This window comes from Trifolium pratense, linkage group LG1 (assembly GCF_020283565.1).
Source record: "Trifolium pratense cultivar HEN17-A07 linkage group LG1, ARS_RC_1.1, whole genome shotgun sequence".
Lineage (NCBI taxonomy): Eukaryota > Viridiplantae > Streptophyta > Magnoliopsida > Fabales > Fabaceae > Trifolium > Trifolium pratense.
The window spans coordinates 24,694,723-24,720,971 of record NC_060059.1 but is presented as its reverse complement, the minus strand read 5'-3'; the positions used below and the strand labels follow the sequence as shown (position 1 = coordinate 24,720,971).

Below are 26,249 nucleotides of genomic sequence, written 5' to 3'. Positions count from 1 at the left end.
AAAATATTAGATAATATTCTGGAACTTTTGGTATATTTTATGAAATTTTTGGAGACCTGAAACTATTTTTAGTTAATTAAATGAGATAAAACGGTAATTAAAAACTATTGTTTGCTTCTGAAACCATTTTACTGGTAGAATGGTTGCACATAGTTGTATTCTGAAACCATTTTACTGGTAGAATGGTTTCAGTGAGTAATTTCTTAATTGTTTGTTTTTGAAACCATTTAGCTGGTACAATGGTTTCATGGAGTTGTACTCTGAAACCATTTTGCTGGTACAATGGTTTCAGTGAGTTGATTCTTAGTTATTTGCTTCTGAAACGATTTTACTGGTAGAATGGTTGCACATAATTGTATTCTGAAACTATTTTACTGGTAGAATGATTTCAGTGATTAATTTCTTAATTGTTTGCTTCTGAAACCATTTAGCAGGTACAATGGTTTCAGAGAGTTGTACTCTGAAACCATTTTGCTGGTAGAATAGTTTCAGTGAGTTGATTCTTAGTTATTTGCTTCTGAAACCATTTAGCTGGTAGAATGGTTTCAGAGAGTTGTACTCTGAAACCATTTTACTTGTAGAATGGTTTCAGTGAGTTGATGTAAGACAGTGAAAAATGAGATTAAGGTAGTGAAAAATTGGTTTTTTTTCTGTGTACAAATCAAATGAACCAAGTTTCTATTTGTAGACAAAAAAAAATTATGAATTTTGGTATAAAAATAAAAAAATAAAAAATTAATTTACAATGAAATAATTGAGTTTAAAGTATTAAATGGAAAAAAATCACGCAGTCAATCAGAACACGCCACGTGTCCTGCTTTCAAAAAGCAGATTCTTCTCTCAAGGGTGTAATCCAGTGTGGTGCACGCGCTGCAATCTGATGGATCTGGATGATCTGGGCTGTCTGATTGATCAGACAGTCTTCATGAGATCAGCTCTTGGCCGTCTGATGGAAATCAACGGCCGGTAACCATGGTCCTACGGTACGCGCGCGACACTGGATCCGCGTCCGCTGATGGTAATTTGGTTAATTAATTAAAAAGAATGGGTATTTTGGTCCAACTGAAAAGGTACACCTTGCTAATTTAGACCCAACTAGGTCTAAATTAGCAGCCCCATATATATATATATATATACTCCCTCCGTCCCAAATTATAAGGGAAAATAAAAAAATCACACTTATTAAGAAAAAGTAAAACATGAGAATTTGAAGTATGTTTTTGTGGGTTTTCCTTGGAATAAGTTGCATAGGAAGATGTAAAAATAATTTTTATTGGTTGTTGTTTATTGAAAAAATGAGAGAGAAAAGAAATTAAATGCAATTTGCATTTAATTTTATGAAAATAAGGAAAAAACATTCTTAAAAATGATTTTTTCTCTTATAATTTGGGACAAAAAAAAAAGCTTTTTTCCCTTATAATTTGGGACGGAGGGAGTATATAATTTTGCTAAAAAAAATCTATATATATTTTTTGGTCGAAATAATTTGTGAGACGAAACGACGTCGTTAAAGTTGGCGGCTAGAAAGACTAACCCTAACCAAACAAGAAGAAGACGAAACCCTAACCTCTCAATTCTCGTTTCATCACAAAACCCTAGCTATGGCAACTTCCATAGCTTCTCAATTAGCAGCTATCAGATCCATAGCACATGTTGATTCCGCTCCTCAAAAAAGACCATTCACTCGTCCTTCAATCTTATTCGATCCTAAAGAAGCTGCTGATATTGATATTGAAACCCTTTTCAATATCGCTATTCAAGGTATAACTTCACTTTTTTCAATTTTTTGCTATTTTTCATAACCTTACTTGAATGAATTTCATTGAATTTGAAGTTTTGTTTATGTTACAGGTTTGGAGGTTCTTATTAGCAATGATGAACGGTATAGGAATTATAAGAATGATTTGTTCAGTCACAGAAGTAAAGAGATGGATAGAGAGTTAACGGGGAGAGAACAAAATGATAAACTTGATGTCTTAATTAATTCATATTTGAAATTACTTTCCTGATATTTTAATCTTCCGTCCGCACTTAAGACGCTCGAGTATTTGGTACGTAGACACAAGTGAGTATTCAGTTTAAGTTAGGATAATTTGTATTTTTTTGGGTATGGTGATTTTTGATGTAATTTGGTTTGAGCTTCAGGATTCATTTGCACAACTATGAAGATTTGATTTTGTGTGCATTGCCGTACCATGACACACATGCGTTTGTTCGGATAGTACAAATACTCGATATAAGGTTAGAAAGATATGATTGTTTGGTTGTGTTGTAGATTACTCTAGTTGGAGTTGGAATGGTTTTTTTGATGTTTTTATTGATTTTTGTAAAGGAATGGTACATGGGGTTTTCTTGAGGGTGTGAAAGTTTCTGGTGCACCTCCACCTAGAATGGTTATAGTGCAGCAATGCCTTCATGATAAGGGAGTATTAGAAGTTCTATGCAACTATGTGAGTAAAAATACCCGTGTTTAGCTGTGAATTTGATGGTTGTGTAAGAGAATTAAATAATAAGATGACTACGGTTTTGGTTGCAGGCATCTCCATCTAAAAAGTTTCAACCTTCAAAAAATGTAATTGGCTTTTGTACTGCTGTTTTCATTGAAGTTTTGGGTACCGTTGTGACGGTTGATGATGATATTCTCAAGAGAATACTTCCTTTTGTGAGCTCCGGTCTTCAGCACGGTATTAATGGGGTTTCAGATCACAAGGTTAGATTGTTTTCATGCATTAAAACTGATTATAATGTTTGTGGGCATCAGTCATCATTTAGTAATTTTTGTTGCGGCCTTTTGGCTAGTTGGCTACTTGATGCCACGTAGTGTTATCAAATATCGGCTATGGCAGATATCGGTGGTGGGTTTTGGGCTCTCTGATATGACAAATTTCTGCCAATATGGCGGTATTTTGGCTCTCCGCCATGGTCTGCCACTGTCATGTATATGTTTGTTTTATTTTGTTTTTTTGCCAGCTTCTGATGCATTTTTGTCATTTGCAGGCCAGTTCGTTGATGATAGTTAGCTTGCTTGGAAATAAAGCTGCTTTAGCTCCCAAACTTTTGAATAGATTGATAAATTCAGTTTCCGAGGTTGCTCGCGAGGAGGCTAATGAGTTGGATCTTCAATGGTTTCGGCTGTCCCTTATTGCCTTAATCATTCTTGTCCAGGTACTATATTGTGACCTAATTGTTTATCTTATCTTTTTGATAACCGTTATTGACCATATTTTCTTCTTGTTGTGCTATGCCTATTTTTTAAAAACTTGTCTATACTTTCATTCTTACACTGTTTTGTTTGAATTTTCCTAGTCCCAAAATGTTGGAATACTTCCAATAAAGGCCTTGGAGGTTTTAAAGGAACTAAGGTAGTCTACCTCAAACTGCTGAGCTTGTTGATGATCCTTGTAGTTTGGCTGTTGCCATTTGTATTCTATTTATGTATATGTATGATTTATACAATCCTTTTTCTTATAGGGATTTGCCAAGGGTTTTATTAGAATTGTCTAAGGAGTTCAACATTGAAAAGTTTCTTGTTGTTCTCTTGGACTCCCTAATTGATTGCAGGTGAGAATTTTATGATTTTATTCTGGCGATCTATGCTTACCATACTATTAAAATCTTGTGTTTTGTGCTGATTTTTACACATGCGCAGTTCTAAAGATGAATACTGCCAGCAGGCTTTGCTGTCCTTGATAGAAAAGGTCCCCATAAATGATTCTGTTCATCAGGTTGAGACAAGGTTATGATATCAATTGCTTTACTTTTTACACGAGCTTCATTTAGTTCTTCAAGTCTTAAGTGATTATCCTCTTCCATTTGATCAAATCTCTTCGGATATTTTATTCACACATTATATAAAAATAATTAAGTTGTGAGGTCTAAGGTTATGGTCCAAGTTTTTTTTACTTATTACATGAGATTGATTTAATTCTTCATACCGTAAAAAATTACTCTCATCTGTTAGATCAAATATCTCTTGAAATTTTAATTGAACTTTTTACAAATATAATTAAAATACAAGACCTAAGATTATAGTATTAATTGCTCTACTTTTTACACGAGCATGAATTAATTTTTCACACCCGTAAGAGATTATTCTCTTATGATAGATCAAATCCCTTATGATATCTTGATTGAATTTTTAACTAAAATAATTAATATGTGTGACATAAGGTTATGGTCTCAATTGCTTTACTTTATACACGAGCTTTATTTATTTCTTCACACCTTAAGAGATTATCATCTTCGGTTAGAATAATTTCTCTAGATATTTTAATTGAAGTTTTTTAAAAATTTAATTAAGATGTGAGACCTATGGTTATGATCTCAATGCTTTACTTTTTACACAGACTTTATTTAGTTCTTCACGTTGTAAGAGATTACACTCTTTCATTAGATTATGTCTCTTTGAATATTTTACAAGAATATGAAGATGGCAGGCCTAATATTATGGCCAAAATTGCTTATTCGCACGGTAAGAAATTACTTTTCTATTGGATAGAATTCCTGTAAGGGACATTGCAAATTATTGCAGGGACCGGGGTTCGAACTCAGATACTCCCACTTATTCACTTTAAAAAGTGAAATTCTAGCCATTGGGCTACTTGACCAAAAAAAAAGAATTCCTTTTGAAATTTTAATTGAACTTTTTATAAAAATAATTAAGAAGTGATTTTTTTTTTGAATGGAAGAGATTACCCCACATTAGAAATCATTTGCTAGATAAAATTCCTTTTAATATTTTAATTAAATATTTAACAAAAATAACTCTGATGCGAGGCCTAAAGGTGTGATCTCAATTTCTTTGCTTTTTACACGAGTTTGATTACTCCTCTTTCATTAGACTAGTTCTCTTTGAATATTTTAATTGTACTTTTTACAACAAAAAAATAATTAAGTTGCCAGGTATAAGATTTTGGTTTTAATTGCTTTACTTCTTACACTGGCTTGATTTAGTTTTTTTCGTTAAATCAAATCTATTTTGATATTTTAATTGAAACTTTGTTACATACTCCCTTCGGTCACCAAAGAGCACTTATATGAGATGTCGCGGGTCTCTTCTAGCTTAACTAAGGTCCTGGATTCAATCCCTGACTTAGGCATGCAGCAGTGTTAAAACTCTTAGGGAGAGTTTGCCACCCATTTGGGTCTCACAAAGCTCGAGGAATTAGTCTATGCAGCTGTTCGCAGAGGATATCCGGTTTACACCAAAAAAATACCCCCTCCGGTCCTTTTTATAAGGAACAATTTGATGAAAAAAAATTGGTTTTTTTTATAAGAAACTTTGACCAATATTTAAATGTATTAGATGTTAAATTTTATTTGCGCCCTTATTTATTATGAGAGAATCTTAAAAGTAAGTAAGTTTGTGGAATTAAAAATGATTAAATAGGGGTATTCATGGAATAAATTTATATTTATAGGATTATTAAATGAAGATAACTATTTACAATGTACTTCCCTGATCTGTGTGTTTTTTTCAAATTGTTCCTTATAAAAAGGACCAGAGGAAGTAATAATTAAGATATATATGGGGCATATCAAGTAAGAATGCTTTTTTTTATAAGAAAATGTTAAATAGTGCCCCCGGAACACTCTTTAAGCACTTTAAATAGTAAGTTTTTCGTTAAATTTTATAGAAATGTTTGAAGTCAACGCCTTGGGAATTGAAATATTTCACATTTTAAATAAATTATTTCCTTAAAAGGAATGCTTAAAGAGTGCCCCGGAGGCACTCGTTAGCAATACCTTTTTTTATATGAGAGTGATGAGAATAATTACTATACTTTATATTAAACTTTAAAGAGTTAAGATTAAAAGCTCTTTTTAAGCCTTGTGTTATTAAATTATTTTTCCTAATCCTTTTTCACCTTTAACCTCAACCACTCACTCTTATGTATCTCATTTAAAACAAATAGAATCTTGCTTTGTTTTGTTTTAAGTAAAAAAGGATATAATGAGTAAAACATTTTTATATTGATTTAATAGTATAAAAGAAATAAAATAAAAGTTTGTGACTCAACTTATCACATGGACACCACATCAATCAAGGCCAGTGGCGTACCCACATATAGAAATTCAATTTTTAATAGGTGAAGTCTAGCATGAGGGAGCTGATAGGTCCCTCACCTGTGAGGGAGGAAGAAAAAATCATTGTCAACCGTTCAGATTAAAACGAAAACATGTACACTTGTCCATACAGGATCCTACAATATCTCCTTCTTTCTTCATACCCAGTAACATCCACTAGTGCTTCAACATGACAGAAACAAATTCCGGCGAATTTCCAAACCACCGACACCGACTACTCACACCATCGACGACGACCACTACCACCGGAGAATCTTTCTTCCTATAATTTTTTTTCTTTTTTTGTACACACCACTACCATAACCGCCACTCTCTAAAGATTAATAGCATCACCTTTTGATTTCATAAATTTAAAAAATAGAATTTCTATCATAATTTCAATTGGTATGAATAGGAAATGAATAATTGTTAGATCTGAAAGAAAACTTCAAAATTTGTATCTCTGCTACTGCTACAATTTCACCCAAATCCTCTTACTATCCTTGTTGTTGTTCTGTTTTCTTTTTTTTTTTTTTTCAAAAGAGAGAAACAAAAAATTACTTGGATGCAAAATATGTTTGTAAAATATTGCAAATCATATTTTGTCAAAAAAAAAATTATTTTGTTGTCAAATATTGTTTGAGTAAGGGATTTAGAGTTATGATTTCGACAAGTTTGCAAATAAATCAGGAAGAAGAGAAAATTTCAGTTAATTCAAAAAAAAAGTGTGATCTGGTGTATAATACATATGTGAAGTTGATTAATCTAATGACTCTTAATGATTGTACCAAGTGGTCCACCGGTGAGGGACTTGATTGAGCCCTCACCCTAGAAGCCACCTTTTTAATAGGTATATACATATTTTTGTTATTTATTATTGTTTTTTTTGTACATTATTATTGTGTGTGTGTGTGTATATATATATATATATATATATATATATATATATATATATATATATATATATATATATATATATATATATATATATATATATATATATATATATATATATATATATATAACCGTTAAACTTTATCACAACAATGGGTGTCTTGGTTTTGAATCAAGTAGCTGGTTTGGCTTTTAATTGAATTTTTGTACAAAGAAATTGCTTTGTTGCAAGTTAACTTTTAAGTTAACTAATGGTACTACCGCACAAGAAATCAAAATAATACTAGTTGTTATCAAATTATTATTTTTTGAAAGGAGTGATTAATATATATTTATATATATACACACATATTAGAGAAAAACACATTTTTATTGAACATTGTTAATTATGATGAACGATGCAACATTTTTTTGGATGAATTTAGACGTTACTAAACGATGCAGTATTATTTGAATGTAAATGATATGTGATTTTCCAATTTGAATTTATATTTTTAGCTGCACCCATCCTTGCATCGGCGGTGCATCGCCTCCCGCCTCTCTCTGAGTCTTGTTTTCCTCTCATGTTGGTTTGATTCATTTACTTTTCTTTATCCTCTCAACTCTACAACTACAAATTTGATTTCTTTCATCTTTGTTATTTGTTCCTATGCTTTCTAATTTAGAGACAAAACTACTTTTTCGGCTAATCTACAAGCGTGGAACACTTTTTTTTAGCTATAAAGTTTGTGAACGTGTATTTTTTAGCTGCACCAATATATCAAGTCTAAATCCGCCACAAGACTACGAGCTAATTATTACGGCTTGGAAATTTAAAATTACAATTACACTCATTACTTTAAATACTTTTCAAGGGAAAAATGATTTTGTGGTCAAATAAAAACGTACAAGTTGTAAAGCATGGTTTCAAAAACACAAGTTTGGATCAAATGTCATGAAGAAGTTTGGATAAAAATTCTAACTTGATTGATATTGATAGTGCTGGTTTGAACTTTGAAAAATGATGTTTGCGATGTTCTTCTCAATTCTCATGTTGAAACTGTGAATCAAGTGAATGATGGTGTAGTGGAGAATGATGAAGTTAAGAACATTCTAAATCAGGTTGAATTAAAAAAAAAAAAACATAAGACATACAATAGCGCTTTCATATAAATCGCTATAAAACGTTTAGAAAAAACAGCCTTACTATAGCGCTTTAAGCACGGGCGCTATTAAAACTGGAACCTTTAATAGCGCTTTTCTCATAAACAGCTATTAAAACCTATTGACAAAGGCATTAAAATACGCGTAATCAGTTATACTATAGCGTTTTAATACTTATAATAGCGCTTTTTGAAAACGTTATAATAGGCGTGATACCTATAATAGCGGATCCATATTGATCCAACTGTGTATGCGAGCTATTACTGAGTATGCATAGCAGTGGAGTCACTCTCTGATTCACTCAAACGGGTATGTTATTGACTGTGAAATGTTTTGTTGATATATTTATTCCTTTTTTGCTGTCTCAAATCATGAGAGTTACATGAGAGTTCATAGTAGTCTATGGTTTATTTTCTATTTATCTGCATATATGATATATGATATGATATTAGTGAATGCACATTTTTTTTATAATCTGTTAGGATTTGGCATTTGATCACTTTAACTATTATTATATTCAGTTTCAATTTCTTACTTTTGGGTTTAATTTGTTTACCTTATTATTATTTTTATAAAAAAAATTTGTGTTACTGATTTTTAAGGTTTGGGTCCAAAGGAAGAAGAACACAGTAGCTTTTTCCACAAAACCAAAGCAAGTTGCAGAGTCTAGGTGACTCTCTCATCTTTAATTATGTGATTGCGTGTTACAAATTTTCATTCGATTCAATTTATACCAACTAATAATAATAATTCTTATTTATGAATCTCTTCTTCAGTGGATTTAATAATGTGGAAAGATGTTTCAAGATCAGCATTTGTGTTTAGTATTGGAACATTCATTATAATCTCATTTTCTTATGCAAGGGATATATCAATTTGAGGTTAGAAATCTACACTAAAGAGTTTATCTTTTACTGCTCCAGAACTGAAGTTTTTCTGCAGTTGGCAGTTTTGGCTAGATGTGGCAGTTTCATAACAATTTGGAAGATGGCTAAATTTGGTAACTTTTCAAATTGTACTGTATAAGTCTGTTCAAATTTTTTGCATTTCAATTCAGTTCTTTTTTTTGTGATCTGTTAGGATTTTGCATTTCTGCACTGCTGGGAGATAACATCTACAACTACCTTGTTCAAAAAAACATCTACAACTACAACTTTCGAGAGCTACTTGCCCATCCTATTGTGAGTATCTGTTGATTTTGTTGTTTGGAATGCCTACTCTTTCAAGTTTCTCTACTCCACTCATCTATTTAGGTTACTATATACTTATGTAGGTACTAGGTATGAGTTGAAGTTATTAATCTAGCCTTATTCTAGTTACACTGTACATGTCCTAAATTGATTAAGTTAATGCACTCCATTCACCATTTTATCTATGTCATAAGTTTCTCATTAAATTTATTTGTGTTGTTATAAATTTCAAGTGTTAGATTTGGGCTTGTTTATTGTAGAATAAAAGTTCGATACATATTTCCATGTCCACTTTTAGTTGATCCTTTCCTCTTAATCAGAAGAACGACCAAATGTATGCAGGGGTTTTAGATATCCCTTTGTACTTTGAGCCTTGTTTTAATGTACTTCAGTGATTCCAATTTGTCTTAGAAATGCTGATTTCTCTTTTACTATCCACATGGTCTTTTACTTCAAGGTTATTATTATATTCGGAGAACTCTTTAGTCAAGGTATGTTCTCTAATGTTGGACTTCTTTAGTCATGGAAACAAAGTATCACTCACTAATGTAATCTAGCTGTTTTTCTTTTAGTAAATTAAGATAAGTCTCAGAGAACATAACCATGTTGAATTGTGAGAAAAACAATAAACAAAAAGAGATACAAAAGCAATCAAAGTTTTCACGTATTGTCTTCTAGCAGAGACTGAGGGGTATATTTTTTGTCTTGCATATATTTGGCACATCCCAAGCGCCGACAAGTTTTTATATAACTTTAAAATGCCTCAATAGAACCTGTTATATTCATATCACATGAGTAATTTCATGATAATAATAACTTCACATTCTCATTCATGTTCATTATAGTGTTTGTTTCAAGACATTTGAAAGTCCTGTTATGATTAAGCCATGCATTCGAGGGTTGTAGATTGAAAATGGAATAAATCTCTATTCAGCAACAATTCTTATATGCCCAGTCTCTGTCGAAGGTGCTTCATTTGAATCAATAAGTTATATAAATGATGCAGCACAAACCTTAAGGTATCCAAGTGGAGTGTAGGTGAGAATTAATATGAATGTCAAAATGGAAGAGCTCAACTACAGGTTATATGTCTCTTAATTGATATTAAAGCTTTTGGTTATTAGTTAGTTTATGTTTTTCCCCCTTTCTTTTTAATTTCATTATAGTTAATTAATTTTGTTATAGGTTAGTTTGTGCGAGACCGCGACCGTCGTTGTTCCATCTCGTCGAACCTCCATCTCCATCCTTATCAATTAAGGTCTTCCTGAGCTATTTGCATTATGTGCTTTGTCACGCTTGGAATTGGAGAGTGATGCTTTCGTAGTGTTTTTCTGCTCTTTTGTTATTATAGGTTTCAGTTGCACTATTAGACATGAGTTATTGGATCAATATGTCATGAGCACAAGATATTGACTATATTGAGTATATTTTTAATTTTTCAGGGACTACACTTCTGAGTAATTAAGCTTCAGATTTTTAAAGTCAATTGAGCTTAAGAGGGTTTAAAAATTTATTAAAATATACTTGTGAAGATGTTCTGCATTGAAATGAAACGTGTGAAGATGTTCCTTGATTGTCTTTCTGTCCCTTGAAATGAAGCGTAATTTCTGTCAAATAATGAGATAATAGATTCCAATAGTTCCTCTAAAAAGCTGTTATCCAAATACTCAAACTCATTTTGGTTTGGTGTATTTAACATTGCTCACATACAACTACTTAAATAGAGATTAGCATAATGTAGCGAGGATTAATAATCGTGTTATGAAGGCTGATTAGTCTTGGTTGATATTTAACCGTGGAAGCTGAGGTTTTGTAGTCAACTTTGTTTGTCAATTTTTTATGCTGAGTTATAATTTATACATTTTGGAAAGCTCTCTGCATAGTGTATAATGTATATATTATGCATGATAACTCTAGTATCTTTTGTGGTAAATTGTTTCGGTTGCACTGATATTGATTTGTATCCCCTGATATGCTTTCCTCCATGGAATTTCAATGTTGGTGTTATGGTGTATGTTAAAAGCTTGTTTTGGATTGGTGCAAGTAGATATGACCCCCCTTTATGATAACAATCAGAAATATTACATGTTCTAATGTGCTCTTATCTTCATGATTTGACTCATGAAAGGAATGTAAAAACAACAAATAAGGAAAATCAATTTGCTGATGCATGTGTCTTGCCATTATCTGTTTTTGTATATAGATTTGGTGGAAACTTCTAGGATATTTATGGTGCCTGGCTAATTTGTCGATTTAGGAATCACACTACTTTGCTTAAATTGAATTAATTCCATTTGATTCGATTTAATTCTATTCATGATTACCTAAGTTGTTTTTTCTTTATTATATTTTCTTGGTGTTTCTTAGTTTGTATACGGAATGATATATAGTTTTGGATTGTTGATTGATTTATATTACACCAGTCGATTTGTATTTGTGAAATCAGAGTGATATATGTAGTCTTGTACTTTTGAATGAATCTCTGGCAGATTTATATTGTCTTAGTGTTTCTCATTTACTAATTGTTTTGGTGGTGTGTTTCTGGTCAGTATACTCTCTAAATACGTTTGTGTTGAATGCAGTGTCTGCAAAGAAACTTTGGAGACTATGTCAGAGTCGGACGATGAAGTCATGCATGAGGAAGTCATGTATGAGGAGATGATTATGGAAATAATCAAAGTCGAAGTCAATTGCAAAAAAGCCCTTGCAATAATTAATAAATCAATACAGGAATCGAATAACCAGGAACATCAATATTTGTTGGAATTAAAGGCCCGCGTCTTATGGTATATGAAAAAACGTGATAATGGTAAGTTTAGTTTTCAAACATTTGTTTAAATAAGCTCCAATTTAAAAGACTAAATCACACACACAAATATATATGCACATTTTTAGGTGTATTGAGTGCTTTGGGGGAACTGTTTGATTCCGGGGTTGAATTCAGATTCCCAGTGACATACCTTGTGTATGGGTAAGTTTTTTTTTTTTTTTTTTTACATTTGTCATTTCTTTTATTCCCATGTCCCTATTGAACTTCCATTATCTGTTGCATTGATTCATTTATTAAATTTCAGAGCTTCCTCGCACGTTAAAGAAGGTTCTGAATCTCAACTAAAGATCTATAGGCTTGGATTAGAGCAAGCTGAGAAGAAAGATGACAAGATGGTGGATGAATTCAAACAGAGACTTCAACCTCTGGAGGAAGCAGCACATAGGAAGTTAGAGAAGTCAAAGAGGAAGATGAGGCGCGGGATGAATGTGGAAAAGCAGGAGGAAGAGGAAGTTCAAACACCTGTTAAAGATGTAGAACTGCAAACTGTCGTAGATGTGACGGCGTCCGAGCAAAGCGTCTTAGAGGAAAAGAAAAAGAATGAAGATGAAATTTTTCCTTTCCAGGTACAATTTTACACTGCCTTGGCAAAGGAAATATCCATTCATAGCAAAACCTTAAATATTAGAAGGCTAAATTATCACAAACCCATTTCCTTAACCAATATCACAAACTCAAATAAAAACTAGATACTTTGAAGCCCATCTCCTTTAAATAATTTATTAACTGTACTTGAAATGTAGAGCTCATCAGCAGTAACTTTAAAGTTTCTTTATCTTATCCAATTTCAGCAACTTCAGATAGGATCCCTTATGTTTTTCTTTTAAAGCACTAAAACCCTCCATATAATCTTCCCTTTCTTTAGCATTTATTCTTGCCATTTTTCTTTCAACAAAGCAAAATTGACCTAACTTACTAGTAGTTACTACTCAGCAAGCATTAACTATAAGCATGTGAATCGCAGAGCAATAACTGAACACATTTCCTTGAACCCGTGGCCTTGAATGAGAAGTAACATCTCTATATAGAACACTCGGGAAACTTTTTAATCTTATTGACAAATCCATGAATGTATCTTCCACAAAAGCTGTGACGCCGCTTTTAAATAAACAACCTGCCAAAAGATAAAGCAATTTGTTGCAATTTTGAATCTCTTCGTTATGTGGCTCTATTATGTCTATTTCCTGTTTCATCTATGTTCTCTTAAAAGAAATAAATGATTCAGTCTCATTTCCATTGCTTTTGATGGCACAGCTCTAAGGACACATTTGTGGCGACAATTTTTTATCACAAGTTAACCCCCCCCCATATGCTATAATGAACCAAAATATCCAAGTTCCGGCTCCCTACCTCATTAGAGGATATTAACTAGATGATCAATAATATCATTTAATTTCATATGTTCAGGATGCATTCTCTAAAAGTTTGAATGTCTTTAAGGATATTTATAAAGATTATTATCTTATCAGTTCGCTTTGATTTATTTAATTGCAGTTCGATTGCCATTTCAAGTTCACCATGGTTGGCAAATTAAAAAATCAATGTTATACGGGGATACAATATATAGGGGAGGTTGAAGTAGATAAATCCTTTGTTGCTGCTACTAAATGTCAATTGAGCTATTTTAAGGAACTTTATTATCAATGTTCACGACACCAGAGCCTTTTGACTGTGGAATCTATTGTTCAACATCCCGCTGATGGGACTGACTTACTTGTATGTGAAGTGGTCCAAACTTTAAATGATTATTTTGAGGAGCAGAAACTTGATGGGGCAGAAGTGACTGAAACTCAGTGGTGGGAACATATCTCTGAGAAATTTCGAAGAATTTTTAGGTAAAATGTTTGCAATTGTATTAGTTTATTCTGTAATATATTCTTCTCTGCCTTTATATTTCTTATTTCTTAATCTGAAAAAAAAAAAAAAAAAGATACAGGTTGTGTAGTAGTTAATCTCTTTGTTCTTTTTCTTGTTAATTGTAGAGATGTGATTCAAGGGATGATGTTCTTATACTCAGCAACTGATTATGATTGTGGGGACTTGTCATTCAATGTGTTTGTTACAAAAAGTGGCAGAGGGAAGATTTTGCCAAGCATGGTTAAGAGAACTGGAACGAAACAAACTGTAGATCATATCAAAATACTCAAAGATTTAATGAAGACAGTCATTGCTTTTCCATTCAGTGGCATTACAGAAAGTTTGGAGCTCCCACTTGAACTACGAAGGTTTTTGGATTTTGAACATTCGAGATGGTAAGTTTAGCACACTAACTTTAAATCTATAGTTGCATGACTATCAAATTTTGTACTTGCGTTACTCATAGTTTATGTTTCTTGTTTTTTAGTTTCAGTCCGGCTTGGTTTGTGATTAATTGTCCCTTTTTCTGGACCGTGGAAGAACGGATCCAGTTTGCGCATGAGCTAAAGATGTTGATCAAGCTTAATCTGAAGTTTAGATATACGATTGAAGCATGTCTTGAGGATGCAAATTTGTTTTCTAATTGGAATGATGTTGTTGTTGATGGCATTTATAAGAAGATACTGGACTATCATGGACCAACAACCTCAAATGCTGAAGATGATGATGCAGATGAATCAGCAGCACATGCAAAATCCAAAGGTATGACATTACTAACTTTCTGCAATAAAATTCTGAACACACCTCATGTTACAAAGTTTTGCGTTAATAACAAACTGCTGCATAGGATCTATAGGTTTATTTTAATCTTCATTCCCAGGGGTCCTTAATTTCTTTCTAAGTAACATGCTTATGAGATTAACGCAAAGAATTCTTTGCGTTAATCTCATAAGCATGTTACTTAGAAAGAAATTAAGGACCCCTGGGAATGAAGATTAAAATAAACCTATAGATCCTATGCAGCAGTTTGTTATTAACGCAAAACTTTGTAACATGAGGTGTGTTCAGAATTTTATTGCAGAAAGTTAGTAATGTCATACCTTTGGATTTTGCATGTGCTGCTGATTCATCTGCATCATCATCTTCAGCATTTGAGGTTGTTGGTCCATGATAGTCCAGTATCTTCTTATAAATGCCATCAACAACAACATCATTCCAATTAGAAAACAAATTTGCATCCTCAAGACATGCTTCAATCGTATATCTAAACTTCAGATTAAGCTTGATCAACATCTTTAGCTCATGCGCAAACTGGATCCGTTCTTCCACGGTCCAGAAAAAGGGACAATTAATCACAAACCAAGCCGGACTGAAACTAAAAAACAAGAAACATAAACTATGAGTAACGCAAGTACAAAATTTGATAGTCATGCAACTATAGATTTAAAGTTAGTGTGCTAAACTTACCATCTCGAATGTTCAAAATCCAAAAACCTTCGTAGTTCAAGTGGGAGCTCCAAACTTTCTGTAATGCCACTGAATGGAAAAGCAATGACTGTCTTCATTAAATCTTTGAGTATTTTGATATGATCTACAGTTTGTTTCGTTCCAGTTCTCTTAACCATGCTTGGCAAAATCTTCCCTCTGCCACTTTTTGTAACAAACACATTGAATGACAAGTCCCCACAATCATAATCAGTTGCTGAGTATAAGAACATCATCCCTTGAATCACATCTCTACAATTAACAAGAAAAAGAACAAAGAGATTAACTACTACACAACCTGTATCTTTTTTTTTTTTTTTTTCAGATTAAGAAATAAGAAATATAAAGGCAGAGAAGAATATATTACAGAATAAACTAATACAATTGCAAACATTTTACCTAAAAATTCTTCGAAATTTCTCAGAGATATGTTCCCACCACTGAGTTTCAGTCACTTCTGCCCCATCAAGTTTCTGCTCCTCAAAATAATCATTTAAAGTTTGGACCACTTCACATACAAGTAAGTCAGTCCCATCAGCGGGATGTTGAACAATAGATTCCACAGTCAAAAGGCTCTGGTGTCGTGAACATTGATAATAAAGTTCCTTAAAATAGCTCAATTGACATTTAGTAGCAGCAACAAAGGATTTATCTACTTCAACCTCCCCTATATATTGTATCCCCGTATAACATTGATTTTTTAATTTGCCAACCATGGTGAACTTGAAATGGCAATCGAACTGCAATTAAATAAATCAAAGCGAACTGATAAGATAATAATCTTTATAAATATCCTTAAAGACATTCAAACTTTTAGAGAATGCATCCTGAACATATGAAATTAAATGATATTATTGATCATCTAGTTAATATCCTCTAATGAGGTAGGGAGCCGGAACTTGGATATTTTGGTTCATTATAGCATTTTGGTTCAACTCTTGGAAACTCTCCTCACACTTATCATCCCAAACAAAAGCTTGACTCTTCCTAGTCAACTGAGTCAACGGCAATGCTAATTTGGAAAATCCTTGGATAAACCTCCGATAGTAACCGGCCAAACCAAGAAAACTTCGGATCTCAGTAACAGACTCCGGTGTTCCCCACTCTTGCACGGCTTCAACCTTAGCAGGATCCACGGCTATTCCTCCACTCGATATAACGTGACCCAAAAAGCTAACTTCATGCAACCAAAATTCACACTTTGAAAATTTTGCATAAAGCTGTTGGAACAAAATTGGTTCTATAGCCCTAAACTTATGTTAAAATTTTTTGATGATAACAAAAGGTATTAAATGCACAATTGGTAGTACTAATATGTTTATTAAGTGTGCATGATCTTAAAAGCAAATTCTGATAATTGTTAAGAACTTGAGAAAGGAGATAAGTTCTGAATAGTGCTCAGAAGTTGAAAATATTCAGAAGCTCTTGGTCATCAGAAGATAGAAGAACATTCAGAAGCATCTATTCACCAGAAGCTAGAAGCCTTCAGAAGATAACCAAGTTTATAAAATTCTGAAGAATATCTTCTTGTCAGTACTTCTCAGAGAACGTCAGAAATGATTGAAGAATAATTCTCTGATGCTATGTCCTTGTATATGATTGAAGAATAATCATAGTACATCAACCTTATCTTTTAAGGAAGGAGCGTATGAGTCATTGTACTATCTTTTCTCTATTTGGTGCGTACTATATTTCATGGACAAGGTAGTGGAAGATTTTTGCTACTTCAAGTAAAGAATTCAAAACCACCAAATCAATAGTACAATTCAAGTTGACAACCTTATCTTCTTACAACGGTCATTCACAAGTGAAGCATTTCATTTGCCTATAAATACAAGACACTTTGTGAAGAAACGAATACAGCTATATACTGCTATTACTGATCTACTGCTGCACCATTTGAACAAATTGACAACTTGATATATTTGCACAAGACTACAAGCTTCTAAACATTCTGATATACACTTAGATATTTGTTTCAAATCTTTGTGTAATAGCTTTAAGTCTTAAGGTGCTTACATTATATCACAACTTTCTTATTTTTATTAAGTTAGTTATCTCTTGTTGTGTGTTGTACCCTATATTTTGCCCGCCTTTTATCATCATATTGGTTTTTGCTGCATTTTCTTTCAAATATGTGAATTAGCCCATTTGGTAGTGAAGCGAGGGTTAGAAGAGTTGTGAGTATAAGGTTGCAAGTTCGAGTCCCACCGTTGTCCTTTTTATAAATATTACATTTTGTTTTTGTGAATATTACTATTATTTTTCTTTTATTATTATTATTATTATTATTATTATTATTAGTAACAAAAAATCCAAAAAAAAAAGCAGTAAGGGGAATAAGACAGCAGTACGCATGATTTAAGGAAAGACCAAAGAAACAAGAAATTCAATTTTACGCGTGAGAATCAGCCAAAACAAGGAAATTGATCATTATTCATAAACTACAATTAAGATTATTCCTTCTCAGATCAATACATATACAGAATTAAAAGAAAGAATTAAAAGTCAAGAAAAGGGGGAATTCAGCTTCACGCAAAGAACAAATCAAATCCCAAAGGAGAAGTTCTTCATTCATTCATAAATTGCATTCAACTCATACAATTCCATTCCAAAATTAATCAATCAATATCAAAGCTGACCTAACCCTTTTACTTATAAAGAACACAAGAGTTTCACACAAAAGGAGGTTAGAAAGGAGGAGGCCAAAAATCACATAAGAAAAACGACGAGAACGGCGGCAGCAGTGCTGCGTTTTCTCACTTCCCCCTCCCTTGTTTTAATCACACAAACAATCATCACCACCTCAATTTCATAACCATTCATAATACCACAATCCACCACATTCCACCATCATGATCTATTCATCTTCTCCAATTCCATAACCATCCTCCAACCTTCATCAATCACAACCACACCATATTCAAGCCATGATCATCTTCAACCTCCACCAATTCATTCATCATCTCGACCAAAACCAAACAGAAAAGAAGAAGAAGCAGAACAAGGATCGAAGATTTCGCCGCCGTCGCCGCATCGCTGGAATACCACCGCAAGTTGCTCACACCATCACCGTTACCGGAACCCACCACCGGAACGCTGCCACAAGCTCTCGCCGGATCATCTCTCAATCGGACTTGTGGTTCGGACAACCGTCATTCTCCTAAAAAACATTAAAATCAATCTCAACTCACCAAACTCTACTCACTTTTCGCGTTCATACACGCGCCTCTAATTATTTTTTCTAAACGAATATCATCGCCCAAGTGCGAGTTCGTCTTTAAGTCTGTTGGGTTTTTGTATATTGGCTACATTTTGCAAAAACATCTGTTAGCCAAGTGTTGAGACATATGTGCATACATCAAGTGTTGAGACAGATGTAGGTACACATTGGAACAACACCTGTGTAGTCTGACTGCGCGTCAGCTTGCGTTATTATTTCATATTCAATCTTTTGAGGATTTGCTTGAAGAATTATTTCGTGGTTACTTATACAACAAGGCGCACGTGGTCTATTATTTTCTGAAGACAGCCGAACCCTAGTTCTATTTTCTAAAGGAATGTAATAACTTTGGAAAATATATTATTTGATTTAAAAATATATTTGCTGCTGCCGCAATTTTGAAGACCTAATTCTGACTTGGAGCTCAAGCTATTTCACTGCTATAAATACGAAGACAGGCACATGGTTCTGTGTATCTAAAAATGTGTTATTACAAAGCGTGTGTACTTAGGGTTTTAGAGTGTTTATTGTGAGCCTTTCTTATATCTCATTGATGCAAGCTTAGGACCTGAGTTTATTGAGTTGTAACTGTGAACTTCTCCTAAGCTTTGAAGTACGAAGTTAGTTCTTGAGGTGTGTGTGATTTACTCGTAAGCTTTTAAGCAAGAGTGAATCTTAGGTTCATAGGAGGGTGTCTCCATCATTGGGTTGTTCTGTGTTGATAACAACGTTGTCTGTGTTGTTGGTAGGAATTGGGACGGGGTCTCATATCTAGGAGTTCCTAGGTAGGATTAGCACGGGTAGTGTCTAGGTGAGAAGACTTGTAGTGTGACTGTTGTGGTCTTTGAAGTAGAACTATTATAGTGGATTCATTCCTGGATTGGTATCCCCCAGAGTATGTGACGTTGCACCGAACTGGGTTAACAACTCTCTTGTGTTATTTTACTGTCTTTGTTATTTGTGTTCTGTGTGCAGACAAGTGTAGACACACTTTGCTCAACACCTGTCTATTGCGTGACAGCAAAGTGTAGATACACTTTGCCTAACATCTGTTTATTGTGTGCCAGGAATTTCAATTGGTATCAGAGCAGGCACCCTGTTCTGGTTTTTAGGGTGAGCTCCAGGGAGAATTTTCTGGCAAATATGGAAAAAGAAGGAGGACTCGTTAACAGACCACCACTTCTGGTTGGTGACTCAAACTATGACTACTGGAAATCACGTATGACAGCTTTTCTAAAGTCTATTGATAATAAGACCTGGAAAGCAGTTATCAAAGGCTGGAACCATCCAGTTATTGTTGACAAAGAAGGGAAATCAACACTTGAATTGAAGCCTGAGGAGGACTGGTCCAAAGAAGAAGATGAGTTGGCTCTTGGAAACTCTAAAGCACTGAATGCATTGTACAATGGAGTTGACAAACACATTTTCAGACTTATAAAAAAATGCACCTCTGCAAAGGAAGCTTGGGAGATACTCAAAACAGTACATGAAGGTACATCTAAGGTGAAAATATCAAGGCTACAGCTTCTAACCACTAAGTTTGAAAATTTAAGGATGAAGGATGATGAAAGCATTCATGAGTTTTACATGACTATACTTGACTATGACAATCAATTTGATGCTTTAGGAGAAAAGATATCTGAAGAACGACTAGTAAGGAAAATGCTTAGATCTCTCCCTAAGAAGTTTGACATGAAAGTTACTGCTATAGAAGATGCTAAGGATATCTCAGAAATGAAGCTTGATGAGTTAATTGGATCCCTGCAAACATATGAAGTGGCTGCAAATGAAAGAACAGAAAAAAAGACTAAAAGCATAGCCTTTGTTTCTAATGCTGAAGTTGAAGAACAACAGGATGAGATGGAATCTGATGAAAGCATCTATGATGCTATTGTGCTTTTAGGGAAACGATTTAATAAAGTCTTGAAGAGAATGGACATACGACCTAGAACAAATGCTACAGACATTAGTCGCAACATCAATAGAAACATCAGCAACCAGAGAAAACCAAGGACAGATGATAAACCCAATCAAAGTAAAGGTGTCCAGTGCCATGAATGTGAAGGATATGGACATATCAGGACTGAGTGTGCAACTTATTTGAAGAAGCAAAAGAAGGGTCTATCGGTTTCTTGGTCTGATGAAGACGACTCTGAAGGAGAAGCAGAGACTGCAAAACATATTAATGCTTTGACAGGTGTATGTACATCTGACAACGAATCCTGTGATGAAGAGCTAACCTATGAAGAACTAGCTGATTCTTATAAGGAGTTGTGCCTCAAAAGTGAAGAAGTGTGCAGAATTCTAGAAAAGCAAAAGAAGACTATTGCTCAACTGCAGGCTGAAAGATATGATAATTTATCAAAAATCTCTGAGCTCAATAAAGAGGTAACTAAACTAAACTCCCACCTTAACAACCTAAAGAAACATGTAGTAATGTTAAATAAAGGAACTGAATTGTTGGATGAGATACTGGAAAATCAAGCCTCTCCCGGCAAAGCAAAAGCAGCCATTGGCTATAATTATCAGCATGATAATAAACCAAAGGATTACAATCAAGACACTAAATACATACCACTTAGACAAACATTTCCCACAATGTATGGCATAGTGTCACCACACCTGTCTGCAGAAACTGTGAAAGGACAGAGACAGATGTTACCACATGTGTCTGCACATCGTCAAAGAAAGCAGAAAAATACATAACGAACGCAGATTGTATCAATAGTTTGAAGTGAGCTGATGCAGTCACCGGTAGCATATTTCTCGGTTTCTGCTTTTAGTAAATTCTGGGCTTATTATATCAGTATATGAAAAGTTTTAAGCAGAACTGGCGGGTTTCATTTCCTTCATAGTGTTTACACTTTTTAGACGATGCTTAAGCACATAACTTAGCGCTCTAAGCACACCTAGCTGTCTAGGTGAATGAAGTACATGTCATAGATGAGATATCATCCGTCGAGGAAGAGGTATATTCGTCATCTCTAAGATTGCTGGGATGTCCCATATGTCTAGGCGAAATGTCCCTTGCTATCTCTGGTAAAGAGCACCTCACATTGACCACATATTATATGGTATTGTTAAAGATTCAGTACTGATTGCTAAGCATCATACCAGGTCATAACACACAAGGACAATTTCAAGTGGCTTAAAGAGGCTACTGATGCTGTTTCTAATACCTTCACACCTAGTGCAGAGTTTTGTATTTAGTTAACATTATGGTCTTTTCAATAATTTGCAAGTGATTATATACATGATAGCAGGGTAAGGATAAAGGATAGTACAGAGAACAAAGGCATACACTAGTCTAGTTACTACATTAGTTGGTCTGTCAGAGGCATTTTGTTGAACACGTTAGGACATCACTCAAACAAGACATGTATAGTACTCATAACAAATCCATTTACGTGTGTGTGTGTGTGTGTGTGAGAGAATAAGATATGTAGTGTGCATAATTAAATAGAAAATAAGATAAAATTTCAGTGTGTATGCACACCTAAACCAATCACAAAAGCTAAGTAAGAAATAAAAGTACCTAAGAAAGTGCGATCATGTTACGCAAGTAGGAAGTGTGTGGAAGGATAAAGTGGCTGGCTGACTGGGGAATGATATTAATGACTGAATCTGTCCGCTCAATTGTAAACTTGACGAAAAACACTCGAATGGAGTTTGAGTTGGCGATTTGAAGCGAGGGAACGGACAAGCAAAAGGAGTTGTCACCTAAATAGAGCAATTCCTTAAAGCGGTTAATTAGTATATAAGAACCATCAACAACAGTATCTGACAAATGCACGTCCAACCACTTGAGGCTTTTCAAATCATAAGCGGCAACGAGAGTGTGACATTTGTAGTAATTAAAGTAGATTACGCCATCAGCAACTGCTGAGACCGGATCCCAGTCTGAAAAATCGAAAACAATAAGTTTCCATTCATCAGAGCTAGGATAGTAAGCATAGATGGAAGGTGATGGAAGTGAGCCCCTTTCCAAGTGAAGGATGATACGATCGTGAGAAGGGTCTGGCATCGCAAACATGGACAGGAAGCAGCCTTGTAATTCAGAAGGCAAAGTTATACTCTCCCACGAATCAGAGGTGGGATCAAACAACTGAGGATCAAGGTCATGGAATCCCATGTTGTAAATCTTTCCATGGAGGCAAGTACTGTTGGCAAAAAGGTGTCCGAAAATTGGCTTTGGATGTTTGCACCACTCCCCTACAGAGTCACTGGCGGCTAATCGCATATGAGCTGAGCCCATGTAAAAGGTATCCGTGGGGTTTTGGGATACATAAGAGTCAATATCAGCGACATCTTCTGAAGTACTATAGCCACCAAAAATATAGATCGACTCACGCAAACTCAACATCCTAGTAAATCCAGAAGTACTAAACAAAGGAGGTGAGACATTGCGATGAATTTTCTGGTTCTCTAGATCCACAATGTGAAACTCCAAATGTTTAAATTTTTTATCATGACAAACAGACAGCACCAGAATCCTCGGTGACATCTTCAGTTAAACCTGCTTTCAACACAAATGGAATTAGAGACGATAAAGATTGTCAGGTAAGTCTTGGTTTACACCGATCAAAAAGATGCCATCAAAACAATTAGAAAATGAGAAACTCTTAGTTTACACCGACCAAAAAGATGCCACCAAAACAATTAGAAAATGAGAAAAACTGAGATAATATAAATCTGCGAGAAAATTATATTGAAAAGTACGAGAATACATATATCACTCTGATTTCACAAATACAAATCGATAAAGAGTAAAGACCGATGAAAAATAAATCGGCACGAAATATACAATCAACAATATGAAACTACATATCACTCCGATTCCACATAAACTGTTAGATGTTGTTAATGAATGGGTTTTCCATGAGCATTGCCCAGTGCTCATAGTATCCGTCGAATCTTGGAATTGATGGTTGTAGGTAGTTTGAATTTTCTGCCATTGAAACGGAGAGAAACCTTCTCCGGTCCAAAGAATATTGGAGCTTGATCGAGAACGGCGTCACCGTTGCTCCGGCGAATCCAACGGCTGAACAGATGCGCCTTGCACATGAGAGCAAGCTCTGCGATTTGAAGGTAAAGAATTACCTATTTCAGTCTATTGATAGATCAATTTTAGAGACGATCTTGGAGCGTGAAACGACGCGTGATATTTGGGAAGCCATGAGACGCAAATATCAAGGCTCAACAAAGGTTAAACGTGCTCAATTACAATCTTTAAGGCGTGAATTTGAGGTTCTTGCCATGGGCGAAAGTGAATCTGTGAATGATTACTTCGCAAGAACCCTAGCTATTGCGAACAAGATGACATCTCATGGTGAACAGATGAATCAAACCAGAGTAGTTGAGAAGATTCTAAGATCCATGCCATCTAGGTTCAATTATGTTGTGTGCTCCATTGAGGAGTCGAATGATGTGACTACCCATTCCATTGATGAGCTACAGAGTAGCTTACTTGTTCAAGAAGGTCGAATGAAAACTCAAAAAGAACACAGTGAAGAACAAGCCTTGAAGATCTCAGATGCAGGCAGAGGCAATGGCCGAGGCAATGGAAGAGGTAGGGGACGCAACACATCACGAGGGAGAGGAAGAGGTAGACAGCAAAGTAGAGATTTGGTTCAGTGTTACAAATGTCATAAGTTTGGGCATTACCAAAGTAACTGCCCTGAATGGGACAATGTGAATTTCTGTGAAATTGATGAGGAAGAAGAAACCTTATTAATGGCTGATGTGAATTCAATTGAAAATAATCCAAGAGAAGAAATGTGGTACCTAGATTCAGGCTGCAGCAATCATATGACTGGTAAGAAGGAATGGCTGCATGATTTTGATGGCAGTTTCACAGAATCTGTCAAATTGGGGAATGATTCAAAGATGGCTATCATGGGCAAAGGCAATGTCAAATTGAAAATAGCTGGTAAGGTGCATGTGATTACTGATGTATACTACATACCAGGACTAAGTAGTAACTTGTTAAGTGTAGATCAACTTCAACAAAAGAATCTCACTGTAGTGTTTAAGAATGATCTGTGTCAAGTCATTCATAATGAGAAGGGGTTGATTCTTACTACTCAGATATCAGCAAATAGAATGTACATGATATTTGCTCCTGTAATTCTGCCCAACTACATGCAAATGAGTAAAACAGATGAGTATCACTTATGGCACAATAAATATGCACACCTCAACTTTAAAGGGTTAAAAGTCCTTAATAAGAAACACATGGTGAAAGGGCTACCTGAGTTGAAAGATATTGAAGACAAATGTGGTGATTGCTTGTCTGGCAAGCAACACAGAGATAGCATTCCTAAGAAATCAACATGGAGAGCATCAACAAGGCTTGAACTTGTACACACTGACATATGTGGACCCATCAAACCTGAATCAAATGGAGGCAACATGTACTTCATCACTTTCACAGATGATCTTACTAGAAAAACTTGGACTTATTTCCTGCAAGAAAAATCTCAAGCCTTTGATATTTTCAAAAAATTCAAATCCCTAGTTGAAAAAGAATCAAATTGTGCCATTCAATGTCTTAGAAGTGATAGGGGTGGAGAGTTTACTTCAAATGCTTTTAATGAATTTTGTAGTTCTCAAGGCATAAAAAGGCAACTGACTGCTGCGTATACTCCACAACAAAATGGAGTATCAGAAAGGAAAAATAGGACAATATTGAATATGGTTAGAAGCATGTTAACGGCAAGAGATGTTCCAAAAAGATTTTGGCCTGAAGCTGTGAATTGGTCTACATATGTCATGAATAGAAGCCCTACTTTTGCTGTGCAAGATATGACACCTGAAGAAGCATGGAGTGGATTGAAACCCTCAATTCATCATTTTAGGATTTTTGGTTGCCTAGCTCATGTACATGTTCCAGATGTGCAAAGGAAAAAGTTAGATGGAAAAAGTATCAAATGTATTCTTCTTGGAGTTAGTGAGGAATCCAAAGCCTACAAACTATACAATCCCATTGAAAAGAAGATTATTGTGAGCAGAGATGTGATATTTGAAGAGCAAAAAAGGTGGAACTGGAACAAGGAAAATCACAAGAATCCAATGATCCCTGACTCTGCAATTGAAATGGATAGTGATATTATAGCTGAAGATAACCAGCCAGTGACTCCAGATGAAAATCAATCAGATGATGCTGAAGTTGATATGGATACTACACAATCTAGTGAAAATGAAGAATCAGAAGGTGACAATGATGACAGATTGCCACCTAGACCAAGAAGACCACTTGGCTACCTTGCAGATTATGATACTACTACTGGAGAAGAAGAGAATATGATACAACATTTTGCCCTATTTAGCTCCAAAGAAGATCCTGAATCTTATGAAGATGCTATTAAAAATGATGTGTGGAAGAAAGCAATGGAATCTGAAATTGAATCAATCAATAAGAATGACACTTGGGAGCTAACTACTCTACCAAAAGGAGTAAAAGCTATTGGAGTAAAATGGATCTTTAAGACAAAGTACAATGAGGAAGGCAAGATTGAGAAGCACAAAGCCAGACTTGTTGCAAAAGGGTATGCTCAGAAAC

At 34.6% G+C, this 26,249-nt stretch overlaps 3 protein-coding genes across 4 annotated transcripts; 2 read left to right on the top strand and 1 right to left on the bottom strand.

The window, feature by feature from the left end:
* The first annotated feature begins 1,487 nt into the window (after nt 1-1,487).
* LOC123906556 lies at nt 1,488-14,899 on the top strand. 2 transcript variants are annotated; one of them, XM_045956500.1, is made up of 15 exons: nt 1,488-1,761; nt 1,852-2,051; nt 2,146-2,241; nt 2,333-2,450; nt 2,537-2,710; nt 2,998-3,165; nt 3,307-3,362; nt 3,472-3,561; nt 3,650-3,736; nt 11,876-12,102; nt 12,189-12,264; nt 12,368-12,689; nt 13,618-13,958; nt 14,106-14,375; nt 14,468-14,899. In XM_045956500.1, the coding sequence occupies exons 4-15, from the start codon at nt 2,391-2,393 to the stop codon at nt 14,868-14,870; spliced, it is 2,274 nt and encodes a 757-aa protein (XP_045812456.1). In that variant the 5' UTR covers nt 1,488-1,761; nt 1,852-2,051; nt 2,146-2,241; nt 2,333-2,390; the 3' UTR covers nt 14,871-14,899. The 2 variants fall into 2 exon arrangements, with proteins under 2 accessions (XP_045812456.1, XP_045812447.1); XM_045956491.1 differs by having other exon boundaries at nt 1,852-2,065.
* A 24-nt stretch (nt 14,900-14,923) lies between these two features.
* On the bottom strand, nt 14,924-16,515 carry LOC123906547. Its single transcript, XM_045956479.1, has 3 exons — nt 15,865-16,515; nt 15,448-15,717; nt 14,924-15,355 (listed from the first exon to the last, which is right to left on the bottom strand). The coding sequence occupies exons 1-3, from the start codon at nt 16,179-16,181 to the stop codon at nt 14,953-14,955; spliced, it is 990 nt and encodes a 329-aa protein (XP_045812435.1). The 5' UTR covers nt 16,182-16,515; the 3' UTR covers nt 14,924-14,952.
* A 3,316-nt stretch (nt 16,516-19,831) lies between these two features.
* Nucleotides 19,832-21,394, top strand: LOC123890866. Its single transcript, XM_045940587.1, has one exon. The coding sequence runs from the start codon at nt 19,832-19,834 to the stop codon at nt 21,392-21,394; it is 1,563 nt and encodes a 520-aa protein (XP_045796543.1).
* The last annotated feature ends 4,855 nt before the right edge of the window (nt 21,395-26,249 follow it).

Excerpts from the sequence above, each read along its gene's own strand:
- LOC123906547 (XM_045956479.1), bottom strand. The coding sequence starts at position 16,181 with ATGGTTGGCAAATTAAAAAATCAATGTTATACGGGGATACAATATATA. Across the intron at positions 15,718-15,864 it reads AAATTTCGAAGAATTTTTAG|AGATGTGATTCAAGGGATGA; the intron begins GTAAAATGTTTG and ends TGTTAATTGTAG. Across the intron at positions 15,356-15,447 it reads GATTTTGAACATTCGAGATG|TTTCAGTCCGGCTTGGTTTG; the intron begins GTAAGTTTAGCA and ends CTTGTTTTTTAG.
- LOC123890866 (XM_045940587.1), top strand. The coding sequence starts at position 19,832 with ATGGAAAAAGAAGGAGGACTCGTTAACAGACCACCACTTCTGGTTGGT.
- LOC123906556 (XM_045956500.1), top strand. The coding sequence starts at position 2,391 with ATGGTTATAGTGCAGCAATGCCTTCATGATAAGGGAGTATTAGAAGTT. Across the intron at positions 2,711-2,997 it reads ATGGGGTTTCAGATCACAAG|GCCAGTTCGTTGATGATAGT; the intron begins GTTAGATTGTTT and ends TGTCATTTGCAG. Across the intron at positions 14,376-14,467 it reads GATTTTGAACATTCGAGATG|TTTCAGTCCGGCTTGGTTTG; the intron begins GTAAGTTTAGCA and ends CTTGTTTTTTAG.